We start from the raw sequence: 15,632 nt of genomic DNA, 5'->3' as shown, positions 1-15,632 counted from the left end.
AAGATGAAGTCAGCATTCAACTTGCCCCGGCAGCGCTGGATGATACACCTCCTAAAGTTAGAGACCCTACTGAGAAGGTTAATCTGGGCACACTGGATGAGCCTATGGAGGTATCTATCAGCGCTTACTTGGAGCCTAGCGAGAAACAGAGGCTCACTGAATTACTATTAGAGTTTAAAGATTGCTTCACGGAGAAATATGAAGACATGCCCGGCCTGTCACCAGATTTGGTGTGTCATCAACTACCAACTCTTCCTGACAAGAGGCCAGTCAAGCAGGAACCTCGATGAATGAATTCGGAGACCCAGATTCTCGTAAAGGAGGAGGTAGAGAAAATGCACAAGTCAGGTATTATAAGGGTCGCCAAGTATAATCAGTGGCTATCTAATATAGTGCCTGTCCGAAAAAAGAATGGCAAGATGAGAGTCTGCGTTGATTATGGAGACTTGAATCTCGCTACACCTAAGGATGTTTACCCCATGCCGGTCGCGGATATGTTGGTAGATGCTGTGGCAGGACATGAGTTGTTGTCCTTCATGGACGGTACTGCAGGATATCACCAGATTCCGGTCGCTGAAGAAGACAGACACAAGACCGTTTTCCGCTGCCCTGGCTTCGCGGGAGTTTTTGAATATGTGGTCATACCGTTTGGCCTAAAGAATGCTGGTGCGACGTATCAAAGAGCCATGAACTTGATCTTCCACGACATACTGGGAAAGGTTTTAGAGGTGTACATCGATGACGTAGTCGTCAAGTCTCAGAAGAAGGAGGACCATATCACGGATCTCAGGAAAGTATTTGAGCGCATGCGAAGACATAGACTCAAGATGAACCCGGCCAAATGTGTGTTTGGGGTCCAGGCAGGGGACTTTCTGGGGTTCATAGTTCATCAGCGAGGAATTGAGGTCCCCGAAGACAAGGCGAGCGCAGTCATTAACGCATCTCCCCCGCGGACGAAAAAGGAGTTACAACGTTTGTTGGGTAAGATCAATTTTCTAAGACGTTTTATCTCTAACTCTGCAGGCAAAATCCAACCATTCTCGCCCTTGCTGAGGTTACAAGGGCAGAATGAGTTTGTGTGGGAGCCTAAACATCAAGAGGCTTTTGACAGTATCAAGACCTATTTGGCAAGCCCACCAGTCCTGGTTCCGCCCAGAGCTGGGATCCCATTAAAGCTATACATTTCAGCAGCTGAGGCCTCCATTGGCAGCCTGCTCGCTCAGGACAATGATGGCGGTGTTGAGCATGCTATATTTTATCTCAGCCGCACATTGACAGACTGCCAGACAAGGTACACCCCTATGGAGAAGTTGTGCCTAACTCTGTACTTTTCAGCGTGCAAGTTGCGACACTACATGCTATCCTTTACCACTTGCATCATCGCTCAAACCGACCTAGTCAAATACATGTTGTCGCGGCCTATCTTGAGGGGCAGCATTGGAAAATGGGTATTGGCTCTCTCAGAGTTTTCGCTCCAATATGTACCACAGAAAGCTGTCAAAGGACAGGCCATCGCAGACTTTCTCGCGCATCATCCTACGTTAGAGATACCCGCACTGAAGGAGTTAGAGATAGCCTCCACCACTACAACTCGACCAAATTTAGCGTGCATCCCTGAGTACACGGTTTGGTACCAAGCTACGGTCTCTCTGCAGCCTTGGGTATTATTCTTTGATGGCTCACGAACTGACACACGGGTTGGTGCAGGAATTGTTTTGGAAAACCCAGCCGGTGACCGCTTCTCTTATTCATTCCAGCTAGCATTCCGGTGTACTAATAATCAGGCTGAATATGAGGCTCTTATCATTGGACTCAAAGTCTTACTGGAAATGGGCTTACGGGACGTTCAGATCCGCGGCGATTCTCAGCTCGTTATAAACCAGCTCCAGGAAAAATATCACTGTGCGAGTTGGTTGCTTGTACCATATCTGAATCGCGCCATTGAGCTTCTGGACCAATTTACCGATGTCGATCTGGAGCATATACCACGCGAGCGTAACTTTGCAGCTAATGAGCTCGCTCAGTTGGCCACAGGCATTACATTGAAGTATGGAGTGCGCGAGCGCATTTTGAAAGTTGAGCGTCGCACATTACCTTCATGGCTTGCACGACCTGATCCACCAGATGATCCCGTAGTCGCGGTGCTAGACCCTATTGATGTGGATTGGCGAATCCCGTTGATTGAGTACTTCAAACAACCAGACAACAGAGCTGACATGAAGATTCGTTTCCTCGCATTAACCTACTTCCTTCGAGGCGATGAATTGCGACGACGTGGGGAGGATGGTATAGACTTTCGGTGTGTCTATGGTCGCGAAGCTAAATGATTGATGCGTGAAGTACACACGGGATATGTGGAGCCCATCAAGCGGGACCTAAGATGCGCTGGCTTTTGCGACATCATGGTTATTATTGGCCCAGCATTTTGAGGGATTGTATCGCATTTGCAAAAGGTTGTGAAGACTATCAAGCGCATGGTCCAGTCCAGCATGTTCCTAACATTCCTATGCAGCCTATTATTAAACCTTGGCCTGCGCGAGGTTGGGCATTGGACCTGATTGGGATGATCCATCCTCATTCTTCCCTTCAGCACAAGTTTATCATCGTCGCCACTGACTACTTCACTAAATGGGTCGAAGCAGAGCCTTTGAAGGAGGCTTCCGGTGCCACCATTCTCCAGTTTATTTTCCGTAACATTCTCTGCCGGTTTAGTATCCCCGAAGTGCTGGTTTCGGACAGGGGGGCAGCGTTCATGGGAGGCTCGGTCAAGGAATTGGTTAATGATTTTGGCATTCAATTCATCCATAGCACTCCGTATTATGCTCAATCTAATGGTCAAGCGGAAGCTAGCAACAAGACAATCATCACCTTACTGAAGAAGATGTTGGTAGAGAACCCTCGGCAATGGCATGACACTTTGTATGAGACACTTTGGGTCTATCGCACTTCTAAACGGAATCCCACCGCAACCACGCCGTACGCACTTATGTTCGGTCATGACGCTGTCTTACCATTAGAGATTAACGTTCATTCTCTACGCGTGCAAGAACAGCATCATCTGATTGGTGAAGATTACGTTCAAGCTATGTGGCAAGAACACGAAGATTTAGGCGAGCAGCGCTTGGCGGCTTTGGACAATTTGGTAATGGAAAAACAGCGTATCGCACGCGCCTATGATAAGAGGACGTGTGGTCGTAGTTACAAAGAGGGCGACCTCGTCTGGAAGGCCATTTTACCCCTGGGTGAAAAATTAACCGGTCGCGGTAAATGGACGCCGCGATGGGAGGGACCCTTTGTTATTCACCGGATCTTGGAGCGCGGGGCTTTTCACCTCAGAGATGTCGATGGCGACATCCATCGCAACCCCATTAATGGCCGATTCTTGAAGAAATATTACCCCAGTGTTTTGGAGTTCGAAGATCCACCTAATGCTGGGGGGGCAAACCTAATCTTCATCGGCTCGCGTCCTTCCTCTGTAATCATCAGGCCTTTTCTTTGTGGCTTATGATTCTTGTATCTGCTTCCCCGATGAACATTGGGGGGCAACTCCATATCTAGTAATAGCCTATACAAGAGGCTTTATTATGCAATAGCCTATACACGAGGCTTTTATCATTATTCTATTCATTATCCAAGTTATCCCAGTTACTTTTTCAACTTTTCAAAAATTGCATATCTTGACTAAGTGCGTGAAGAATAGATGTGAGGGCCTATGCAAGAGGCTTTGGTTTAGACTAACAAATTTTTCGCAGATTTCTGTTTAAAGCAAGAATTTCATTCATAAAGTGGCTTTGCGGCCAGAAGCATACAACAGAATAAAGCAATACAATTTCACATGCAATTACAAGGCCAAAGGTGGCTCTGACAGGAGCGTAAAGTTTAAAAGTTACTGGATCTGGGCGCAACCTCAGAGCATTCTTCCTCTCTTCACTCAGATCCTCCTCCGATCTAAGTCGCCACTGCTGTCATCGGTACCGGAGAAAGTGGGAAGGGAATAATCCTTCATACCCCTTCCTTGAGCCTTTCCTCCGGGCAGGAGTTAGGGTCCGGAGCGAGCGCGACTCACAACCACATCTACCTCCTGGGGAAAAACAGAAACCTCGTACACAGGCCCTGGAGGTTGACCGCGGAAGAAGAACAGTCGACCTCAAAGTGGCCTTCCGCCCTTCTTCCCCATGCTCCTCGCGGGCAGTCTGAAGAGTTGGACTCCTCAGAATGTGGTTCTGCCGCGTTAGGAGCGCGACATGTTCTTCGGTTTAACTGAGACTGGCAAGTTCATCCAGATTTTCAGAAACCAAAGACATGCTACTGGACCTGAGATTAGGCCATGAGGCCTACCCAGGTCTTGAGATTAAGCCATGAAGCCTAAGAGTTTGTGGCTAAGGGTGAAATCATGGAGGGAAGATTTTAGAAACTGAAGAAAGAGCAACAGGTCTTGCGAGGTTATCTTTGGGAAAGACATGGTGGTTTGGTTATCTATGTTCTCAGAATACCAGTATTTATAGGGCCAACCTTGCACAGCGTGATAAGCGGTTGGGGTACTTTCAGCACCATCAATAAGAGTATCAATGCAGTTAAATGCGATAATCTTGGAAATGGAAGATATTGAAAACGCGTGGGAAGCCGGGCAGTCTCCAAGGAGGTAACCGCCCAAATTGGGGTTATCTTTTCAACGGTTTTACTTTTCATTAATTGTCAGAGTTTAAATGATATTTGGGCCGAGCAAAGCTGGCTAAATATTAAATATTAATGTTGTTCATACAAAGCAAAATGGGCCTAAAGTAAGAGGCCTAAAGTTTCCGACCCGCATGGGTCAAGCGAAGCAAATGTTCATCTAGACAAAAGCTAGTATCAGCAACGGCTCGCTCTGCTTGTCGGACTGCTTCACGTGCTTGAGCCAAGTTCTGAGACATTGCTTCGAAGGCTGCTAAGGGCTGCTCTATCTGAGGTTCCTCTTGCTCAAGTTGGGCCGTTACCACCACTAACTGGGCCTTTGCTTCGATTAGTTGGGCTTGAAGGTCCTGAATGTGGGTCCAAAGGTGGTTCTGTGAGATCCGTAGGTCCCTAACGCGAATGGCTCGATCGCCTAAAGAGTCGCGAGATGCTTTTGCTTGTTGTACAAGGCCGCGGTAGTGAGCCTGAACCTGCCTAGCCTGCGCGTTCGCAGTCGTTCTCTCATTAATCCGCGTAGGGAGGTCTTGTAACAACTCGTATATCTCGACAAATTCAGCTTCAGTGATAGTGCGTTCGCGGCGAAGCACCATCAAATATTCTTGAGCTCTGGCAGGCGCGCCCGGCAGTAGAATGTTAGGGCCCAGAAGCTGCTGCAGCTCGTCCCTCGCTTCGTCTATGAATCCTGGAGGAGCCACTTCGAGTACGCGAACAAGCCTTTCTAGCCTATTAGGAGGGTCGGAAGGAGGAGCGACAGCGGCCGCGACAGGGACTTGAGCCATCATGCCTTCGCCAGCGGGCTGAGCATCAGCATCCGGTGCTACATTTATCTCAGCTTCTACTTCTAGAACCTGGGGGGCAGGTTCTTGAGCCATCATGCCTTCGCCAGCGGGCTGAGCAGGATCAGCAACAGCGACCTCCTCAGCAGGGACATCACTCTGCAGTTGAGGAAAGTTTATCAGGATATACAGGGACAATCAAGAGATGAGGCATGGATTTTGGAAGGGGGGTTACATGTGCAACTGGAGGCTCGTCTGTAGTTGGTATTGTTGTAGGTTCTTCAACTACCGCGGCGAGGTCAGGATTGAGCGATATGTCTGCCGGGGGTTGTACAGCGATCGGTTCCTCGGGCGGTGCATCTGACAGGGGTGCGTTCTCTTCCAGCTCGGGTGAACTGTCCTCTATGATCTGCACAGGAATTGAGACCAAATCGCCAATGGTGCTGATAGGAGGTGGAAGGTTTTCAAGGCCCACAGGCGCCGGCGCTTGTGAGGTAGTTAGTCCTTGACTAGCAGCTGAAGAGCCCTCCCCAGCGTGTCCAGATGGCCGGCGACAAACCTGCGAAGGAAAAGGATATGGAAGTTTGGGTGAGGATGTGGATAATTCTTAGTATGAGCTCCTTGCTTCTTACCAATCGGTCAGCCAGTGGTTCATCTCCTTCTCAGGGGTCAACGCGAGGGTCCGAGCGGCTGCGCTTGCTGGCTAGAGCAGCTGCGACCTGTCAAAATCAAGAAGTTAGAAATTAATCCACGAGATATGATCCTAAAGATAGAGGATTCTTACGGTTTGTGGATCATCATCATCAGAAGAAGAAGAATCTTCAGTTGCAGGTTCAGCGAGCACTGTTTTCTGTTTTCTAGGTTGTCCGGCGGCCGGGGAAGCACTTGTTGTGCTGCGGCCGGGGTGCGGCGCACTCCCCTAGTAAAAATAAGTATGAATAAAAGGGTGAACAATGAAGGAACTTGCAGAGGGTAAAGTTACGGTACTTACTTCTGGGGGAGGTTCACGAATTACGATGCCAGCCTGGGCCGGACGAGGAGCTCGCGCCGGTCGGACTACTTGAAGAGGCCGGGGCCTGTTAGTGTATTCAGAGAAGCGAGCAAGCATGTCAATATCGGCAGGATAAGGATTCCTCAGCTCGCCGAAGAGAGATGCAAAGAGTTCGTCGTCTGGTTGGGTCCAGCAATTAACGGAGACTTCTGCCCACCAAATCTCGTATCCTTCTTCAGTTCCGTCTACAGCATCGATGGTCTGGGCCCATTCAGGGAGATCAACTAGCGCAAGCATGCTCTGTGCCGGCGGGGGCCCTGAGTGGGGCCCAAATCTGCGCCAAGAAGTGTTGTAGTTCCAGGCAACATACAGAGGGAATGGTACCAATTGGACAAGGCCGAACTGGCGGGCAAAGTGATTGGGAGCATAGAGCTCGTAGCTGAGTTCTTCGGCTGCTATCCTGATGTCTGAGCAGGAGACCGAGGGGCAAAAAGCCAAGCGAGCGCGATTGGGATAGCGAGGATCGCCAGGAAGAAAGCCATATTCGAGCAAAGAGGGGAATCTTCTGCCCAGAATCATGTCACAGTACGACATCTCATCTAGCAAGTACAGATAAGAAAATCACTCGGAATAAGGGGGAGATGAGTACTTGTCCTCGCGGCAAAACCATCGACCTAAGAGTTGATCGGCCGGTGGAAGTAGCGGGATATCCTCACGGCGGAAGAATTGAAAGTACGTCTGGATCCAAAAGTCCAAAATCCAGAAAGGGCCGGATATGTTGGTCTCAAATGGATGCATCGTCGCTTGGTATAGCATGCGATAGAGGGCCCCCAGTACCGGTTGTCCTAGCCCGATGTTGCGGCCATTGTAGAGGGCCGTTGCTAAGAAGGTCCAAGTGCCGGTGGGCTTACAGGAAGAAGTGCAGAATATGAACTTACACAGCCAATACTCAAGAAAAGCAATTCCTCCGGTCGCATTGTGTTCCCTGCTGTAATACGCCAACCATCGCGAGTAGGAGCCACTATGAGCACTGCGACCGTGCTGGTCCATGGTCGAGGTGAAATTGACAGAGTCAAATTGGCCATACACATAAGGCTCGCCATCAATGGGCAGGCCAGTGATAGCAAGGATATCCAACAGAGTGACGCTCATTTGACCAAATCTAAAGTCAAATGTGTTGGTGGCGGTATTCCACAAATAGAGGAAAGCAGCGAGCGGCGAGCGATTACCACTGCGAGGAAGATGGAAACACAGGTCAATAGTATGGGTGATACCTGCCGCGTTCCAGCGAGCTAGATCTCATGCCCGCGTCTCGCGATACCAGGAGGTCTCCGGAACACTGATAGAGGATGTCCAATTCCCTATTTTGGCTCGATGGTTTTGGGCACCCCAACCGCTAAAATCTCCAGGAGTCCTTCGGAGGACTGGAATGGGTCGGCGAATAGGAAGGCCGTAGAGAGCGATAGCGTCGTCCGGAATAACGCCTTGCTGCGCTGGGCCCAACCCGGTGTGATGGTGGAAGAAACGAAGGAGTAGGGGTCGGTGAATAGAGGTCTCAAGATGAATGCGAGCACCGATGTTGATGCCCCAAGTCCGAGCAGCCTTTTCGTTCAATTCTTCTTCCTGATCAATGATGATTTTCTTAGGAGGAGCCATTTCTGGATTGTTTGCAGAGGAGATATTGGAAGAATTGGATTTTTCTGGGTTTAAGAGACTGGAAGGGTTTCTGATGTGACAAGGTTGCGGCTGTGAGTTTAAATAAAGGATTTTGTGAGGGAAACGATGCGACAGAAAGTGTTTCGCAAACGAAGGGACGCGACCTTCATTAATGGCATCGTTTCAAGAGACCGACACGTCTTTCTAAGTCCCCTTCAATCAGTTACGTCCCAGCAGGCTTGATTTCGCGGCCTGGGGGGCAATGTTTGAGCCCAAAAGCAATTTTGGCAAAATCCTTTAGTGGGTTCGAGCCAGCGGGCCGATACCTGCGGCCCAAAAATAGAACCACTCCGGTTTGGGTTATAGCTTCGCCCATTCCGTGTTTCATAAGGACACGAAACCTTGTTGAAATCGAGTAGTAGAGATTAAACAGGAAACTTCAATTAAGAATCCTTCTAAGGCAAGGAGCAGTCGAAACCCTAGGGTATAAATACAGGGTTAAGCAGCGAAATCAAGGACACCTCTCTCAAATCAATCAATCCCAGCGATTACAAAGCCTCCCCGGAGCAAACCTTCAACCACGTTGAAACCCGGTGACCGCCAGTCAGTCCTAGTCTCCTCACGAGGCGACTGTCAGCCTCACCAGATCAACCCGGCGACCGTACTTCCAGTCCCAGTCTCCTCGCGAGCCGACTGCCAGTACTACTGCCACCAATACACCCAGCGAAGCAAGGGTAACGCCCTCGCACCCAGCGAAGCTAAAGTCACGCTTTAGCAAAACCCGTGCTTTCTCACAACTTCCCAGTGTTTGCTCTGCTCAACCTACAACGTTGAGTATCGATACGGTGAACGCGAAGAGATCACAACCAAAGTCCTTATCCGTAAGGCAAAAGTCCTTTCCCGAAAGGCAAGAGAAGAACCCAGCGACGAGGTTGGTGCTCTCCTCGTCCACAGCGCTTGAAGAAGAACTCAGGTCACGGGACTACCCCAACGACTGCACCCCGTGGTGCTAGCACGCCTGCGCAATCACACGCTCAAAAGAGACTGTTTGCACACCAGCTGGTTTTGGAGCCAAACAGCGTGCATCGAGGTTTTATTAATTTAAATAAGTGGGGAAAGTATTCAAGTTTTCTTCTTTTGTATTATTTTGATTATTTATTTTTGTCCACTCATACTAACGTGTTTTTCAATATTTTTCCCCTAGGCCCTTCGGTTTCAAATGCCCAGTTTGTAGGCTAGATTAGTTGAGGTCGGGCGTACATGGAGTTGAGGCATAGTTGTCACTGCTTCCGCATTGTAGGATTTATTGATCCTTTACCCTCTTTATTTTTTATGCTGTTATACATTTGTTTTAGAATTGCTCTGATAATCGTGGAATTTATGTGATTAAGTTGGGAATTGTGTAATGTGAATTGGAAAATGTTGTGTTTTGGGGAGCAGGGTGGCTCCAGGAGAATAAGGATGGATGGTTTAGAAGTGTAAATATTTTTTCTACAGGTTTTGGGTAGTCCACTTTTAGGGGAAGTTCTGCCAAATTTTTGGTAAAATTTCTTCTACGGTGGGCCCCACAGGGCCACTCCGGATTTCAGGGTGAAGTTTCTGGTCTTATTAGAAGGGCCCAGGGGAAAGTATTGAAAAACATGTCAGTATGAGTGGACAAAAATAAATAGTCAAGATAATTTAAAAGAAGCAAACTTGAATACTTTCCCACTTATTTAAACTTATAAAGCCTCGATGCATGCAACGTTTATAAAAGGTATTTCTTTAAACTCAAAATCTCGTGAAAACATACCAGCCCCCTGGTTAAGAGAAATCGGACAAACCCTGCTAGTCAAGTAATAATAGGATATGGGAAAGAAATATCACCATACTGGTAAAGGAGCCCCTTAGGCTCTTCCTACCCCCGACTTCCACTCACACATAGATTGTGTGAGGAGAAGAACTTATAATCTCAACTACCACTCAAGTGAGTAGGAAAATAAATCACCTCAACTGCCACTTACAAACACAAAGTAAGTGAGGAGGAGACACAATCTGAACGACCCGAGTATGGTGAGGAAAACAATCGAAAACCAATAAAGCTTCCCAATATCTCACGAGAAAAATAAGTATATTCCAATGATGTGGTCCTGCATGCCAATATATTCTCAAAATCATAACAAATAGGAGAGATCAAATTATAAATCGTAACTCAGAAACAAAACCAAATCCACAATCATTAATAAGGCATTCCCAAAACCAAAACCGAAAGTCAATGAGTAAATAAGAAAAATATCTCCATCGAAATCCCATTTCGAAAATTTTTTAAAAATCTCAAATCGACGAATAGAAATATAATATATAATTCCAGAAATCACATCGGAAAATAACTAGTCAAAAGATCATTATAAATCTTAAATTCAAATTCGAGCGTAGAAAACTCTCGTTCTAAAATCATGATGGAAAATCCGATCATTATTCCAAATATATATTCCAAAACCAAATAATATCTGAAACTAAAAGTAAGATGCTCATCAAAATATTATAATAATTAAATAAAGCATTAATTCAAGAAATAAACGCATGCATCAACATTTAAAACAAAAGTCCACGTACTCACAATACTATTTCGGCGACCACGCATACGGGTTTTTTCATCGAGCAGTAGCTGGGTACGTCGCCCTGTACACAATTATATACCATGAATAACAATTCGGCAATTAAATACGATTTCAAAATCAATCATCTTAAGTCAACATCTTCATTTCCTTCTCCGATTCAACTCAAACTTTACCACTAACACCATTTCATTAATTTACAAGTTCTAGGGCAGATTCGAGAGAAATCTGATGGTCGGATTCTAGTAAATCGATAACTCAAATTCTTAATTTTTAGAAATTCATAATTGATTAAAAACTTCTCCAATCTTCACCAAATTCACATATATAATCTCTACATCAAAAATAGGATTTAACTAGCTAAAAACAAAACCCATAACATTGCCATACGCGCCTCCACGTGCGACCTACAGTGGCGGCATGTGGACCCCACGCACCGCCAGCCACCACCTTTGATGGCCACCAAATTTCAGCAGCAACACCTACTCAACTAGCCTAACAACTTTCTCAACTTTGACAAAGTCAGAAAATAGCTCTAAGTGGCCGAACAATTAAGCAACCCGATTGTACAGTGAAATTTTCCAATTACGCTTTCTTCGTCCATGCTTCAAATCGCTGCAAAAGGTTTGGAGAGCATGAAGAGTGGCTCAAGGTGCTTCTAATGGACCTGTTGTGGCCGGATTCGAGAGAAACTAGCGTTGACCACTTCTGCTACAGTAACCGCATGTTTCGAGGTGTTGGTTCTTCATTTTCCCGCCATGATGCCGTGAAATACCACCATAGCGTCGAGAGGAGGAGGTGACCAAGCCAATGATGCCGGTTGCACGCCGTCAGGTGGCTTGGAGTCAGAGAAAGAGAGAGTTGTAGAACAGAGGAAGAGTTGCATAAGAGAGAGAGAGAGCACGGGGGAAGGAGAGAGAAAGAAAAAGAAAATTACCATGCAGCACAGTAGAAATTTAAATTTATTCCAACTTACCATGAACAGTAACTTCGTTTTCCATCTATAACTTTTGTATATGAACCCTTATTTTTACGTACCACATATGCACGTACTCGGTTTAACATCCTCTACAACTTTCATGATGAATATTTTCTCTAATTTTGACCCAAACAAAAAAGTCAACTTTTAGGGCCACTAAAAGTATCAAAACAGAGTAAAAAGTGAAAGTAATTGTCGTTTACCATCCAAATGACTAGTAAACTGATAAATTTAGGTTCGGGACGTAACAATACTCTTACAAATCTATCCCTCTGGGACTCTACCAATTCTCCAATGATCGCAATGTATTCTCTGATGATCTTAATGTATTCTTCAATAATCGCAATGCGTTCTCCAATGATCTTGATGAATCCTCCATTGATCGCCATGTATACTTTAATGATATTCTCCAATGATCGCCATGTATTCTTGGATGACCGCCACGTCTTCTCCAATGATCGCCATGTATTCACCCACGATCGCTGCGTATTCTGTCACTGCCTTTGGCAGTTTTCAATGAAATTTGCTCGATATCGCCATTTCTTATCTCTCTCCAAAATATCGCTAAAGCCATGGGTAAGCTGTATAGCAATCTCAAACTACTGCCTAATGCGAACAAGCCGAAATAGCTATACAATTCAATATCGCTAAAGGCATGGGGAAGCTGTATAGCAATCCCAAACAATTGCCTAACACGAACAAGCTGAAATGGCTATATAATTCAACATTGCTAAAGGCAAGGTTGTACTAATATAGCACTATAAGCACTATCACTCACCACCCTTGTGTTGCCAAAGCGATCAATGCAAAATGCGACCAATGCGAAATGCTCCAATGTGAAATACTTCAATGTGATCAATGCGAAATGTGAAATGCGATCACAATGAGAAATGGTCCAATGCGATCAATGCAAAATGCTTAAATGCGATCAATGTGAAATGCTCCAATGCGATTAACATGAAATGCTTCAATGCGATCAATGCGAATTGCTTAAATGCGATCAATGCTAAATGATTAAATGCGATCAATGTGTGTTTACCTCAAAATCGTCTCCGCAGAAATGAGGGCCGAGGGACCTGTGGTTGAATCTTCCTTATGAAATTATGCTGGCGTGCCAACTCACGGCCGAATGGCCGAACGAGGTTCAGATCTAACTTGCGCTCATATCTGACTTCTTATCAAATGATTGAAGGCCGAGGAAGGAACCCTCTCGGCCGTTAGGTTCTAATGCCTCTGTTGTAAGGACTTTGGTTAAGCGTCAATCCTGACCGAGATCTTCTATCACGTTCACTTCTTGGGTAAACTCAAATGTTCGGGTGACAAGCGAGAGATCTATCGGGTGAAGGTACTCGCAAATCACAATGAAGACGAAGGTGAAGTGGACTCGGTTGTCAAAGCGTTGTGAGATTATGTGTGTGTGAACAGCGAATCGCATTGACCCAATCCGGAGTGGCCAAAAGAGATCAATGGATGATAATTCTACGTTACGAACTATTCCTCAGTGCGAAAAATAAAGTGCATATAAAGTAAATAAACAAGAAAGAAAAGTGCTTGAATGTAAAGAATTGAATTGAAACTAAGAAACTAGAAATGAAAACAAGTTATAAAAGTTGAATACAAGGCAAAGTACCTATGAGATAGCAAAACAAAAGTTTGTGAGTAAAAGTTGTATATTGATTTGTTTGTGTGGTGCAGGACCTTTTACAATGAGTTACAAGGTGCTATATATACAAGTCAAAAACCCTAGCTAACTTGTCCTCCAAGACATGGAACTTAAGTAGGATTCTCCTTCCTTTTAGGATTGATTCGTCTCATAAAATCCTGACTTGGCTGATATCTGAAATCTTCACAATCGAAATCATTAATCGACTTGAACTCCTTCCTTGTGACAATTCCTTCATTGATTGACCTCTCGGCTGAAATTATTATTTGGGCTTGGCTGAGCACTCCTAGTCCTTCTCTGGACCCGTTTGCGCATTCACCCATTTTTTCACTTGGTTTGTCTAAAGGCATGGCTGTATGGCCCATTTTATTAATTTTAGGTCGTTCGACCCAAAGTCTCAAATCTTGGTCAAGTGGCCAAATGACCCATTGTTCTTAGTCGTATGATTCAAAGCTATTACGTCGGTCAAGTGATACCTTCAACTCAGACACACGACCCGATGCTGTTTCGACCGACTCTCCAAATTGCCTTACGTAGAAGTTTCTAAATTCAGGTCCAAACATTGCCCCCCCCCCCCCCCCCCCCCCCCCAGTCTCATAGGCGTCGACTCTCAAGCCGACTGGTTATGATATTTGAATCAAAGTAATCAAGTATTCCAATCCATAATCTGGCGTCAGTTATGTGGCCTATGAATATCTTTAAAACACCTTGGTCGTGTAGCTCAAGGTTCGGCTGTGCTACTTTGCTAACTTGCCAGACATGAACGCTTGGCCAAGACACAAAACCGAACACTTGGACAAGCCTTTCAAAAATTGGAAATTTGGCCGTGTTCACTGAAAAGCCTGACCGAGGAGTCCACTTGCTTAAGCCAAGTCTTTCGACTTGGCCAAGTCCAACATCTTTCGGCCGAGGTTGTCTTTAAACTTGTCCGAGCCCATATTTTTTGGCCGAAGTTGTCTGTAAATTTGGCTAAGCCCATATCTTTGGCTGAGGCTTCCATGATTCAAAGCTCGGCCGAGTCATTCACACCTGGCTCTTTTGACCTACCACTTCAGCCCTGGCAATATGTAGTTCGACCAAAGCGTGACCCGGTATTAATTGGACACACCCACCTGCTTTCTGCACAACCTCACTTCAACAAAAGAGATTTCGACCGAGTCGTCCAGCTCAAAAAAACCTGGCCGAGCCACCCAAGTATTTTAAAATTTGGAACTCGGCTGAATTTGTCCACTAAATAAAGCTAAGTAGGCCAAAACGTCCTCATATGAAGAATAAACAATGGCTGATTTCCATGAGACTACGCTTCGGCCGAGGTTTCCAAAAGATGGGCTTAGTGGAAAGTTATAAAACATGCTTATAATTATATATACCATTGAACGACCATGATTGTAGCCAAGGTCTTAATTGCAACATCCAAACCATATTTGTCTTTTAGCATCAATCATGATTACATATATATACATAATTATAAAATTTAATTATATATATGTAATATGAGATACCAAACCCATGCATTTGTGAGCAACCAAACCCAAAAACACTCTATTCCTCTCCAGAGAGTCTACTTGCTCATTTCTCTTTAATTTCAGGTCCTTTCAAAACCATTTGCAGGCATCCAAATTTTCTTCTTCATGTGTGTATGATTCTTTCTCAAAAAGAGATTGACCACAACTGAGCATTGCAACATCAATCAAATCAATCTGGGCACCAAACCCAAATCTACTTTCGACGCCAGCGGTGGGGATTTCTTCATCTGGGCGTCGCCGTTTAATCTGACGCCGGTAAGCCTCTAGGTGGATCGCCGGTTTGGGTACGGCCTAGGAGAACTAAAAAAGACAAGCCACTGGCAAAGGAGAAATCTGGATCGAACGAAGCATTTGGTGTTGGCTTTCTTCCTATGGAGGTCAGTTGCTTCTATCCCTTCTCTAATTAAAGATAGGCTTGATGAATATTTGGGTCAATTGCTTCTATCCCTTCTGAGTTTAGTTTGTCTGATACCAAAAGTTTGAAAAATCAAACCTTTAATTAGGATAACCAATGCCATGAAGCCCCAGAGCAAGATTGATTTTGTTCTTGACTTCCTCTTTATTTGAATAATTAAAGGTTTGAAAAGTCAAACCAATGTTGACAACTGCACGTGAATTTCTCCAAATTGAAAGTGATGTGTAATGCTTGCAATGGATTATGCTTCTACCTGCATTTCATTTGACTTGAAAGCCTTTTGTCTCCACATCATGTCTTCTATGCCTTAATCTGGCATTGCATACACTTACTGATTCGACCTCATCAAGGACCT

The 15,632-nt window shown here is 45.4% G+C and overlaps 1 protein-coding gene across 1 annotated transcript; it reads left to right on the top strand.

The window, feature by feature from the left end:
• The first annotated feature begins 686 nt into the window (after positions 1-686).
• Positions 687-2,327, top strand: LOC112197176. The gene is made up of 3 exons (XM_024337755.1): positions 687-981; positions 1,024-1,127; positions 1,224-2,327. Exons 1-3 carry the CDS (start codon positions 687-689, stop codon positions 2,325-2,327), a joined length of 1,503 nt encoding a protein of 500 aa, XP_024193523.1.
• The last annotated feature ends 13,305 nt before the right edge of the window (positions 2,328-15,632 follow it).

The sequence above is a fragment of the Rosa chinensis genome, chromosome 4 (assembly GCF_002994745.2).
Source record: "Rosa chinensis cultivar Old Blush chromosome 4, RchiOBHm-V2, whole genome shotgun sequence".
In the NCBI taxonomy this organism is placed as follows: Eukaryota; Viridiplantae; Streptophyta; class Magnoliopsida; order Rosales; family Rosaceae; genus Rosa; species Rosa chinensis.
This window is presented reverse-complemented; position numbering and strand designations above follow the sequence as displayed.

Coding starts and splice junctions, on each gene's coding strand:
- LOC112197176 (XM_024337755.1), top strand. CDS start 687: ATGAACTTGATCTTCCACGACATACTGGGAAAGGTTTTAGAGGTGTAC. Junction 982..1,023: donor GGAGTTACAACGTTTGTTGG/GTAAGATCAATT, acceptor CTAACTCTGCAG/GCAAAATCCAACCATTCTCG. Junction 1,128..1,223: donor ACAGTATCAAGACCTATTTG/GCAAGCCCACCA, acceptor CTGCTCGCTCAG/GACAATGATGGCGGTGTTGA.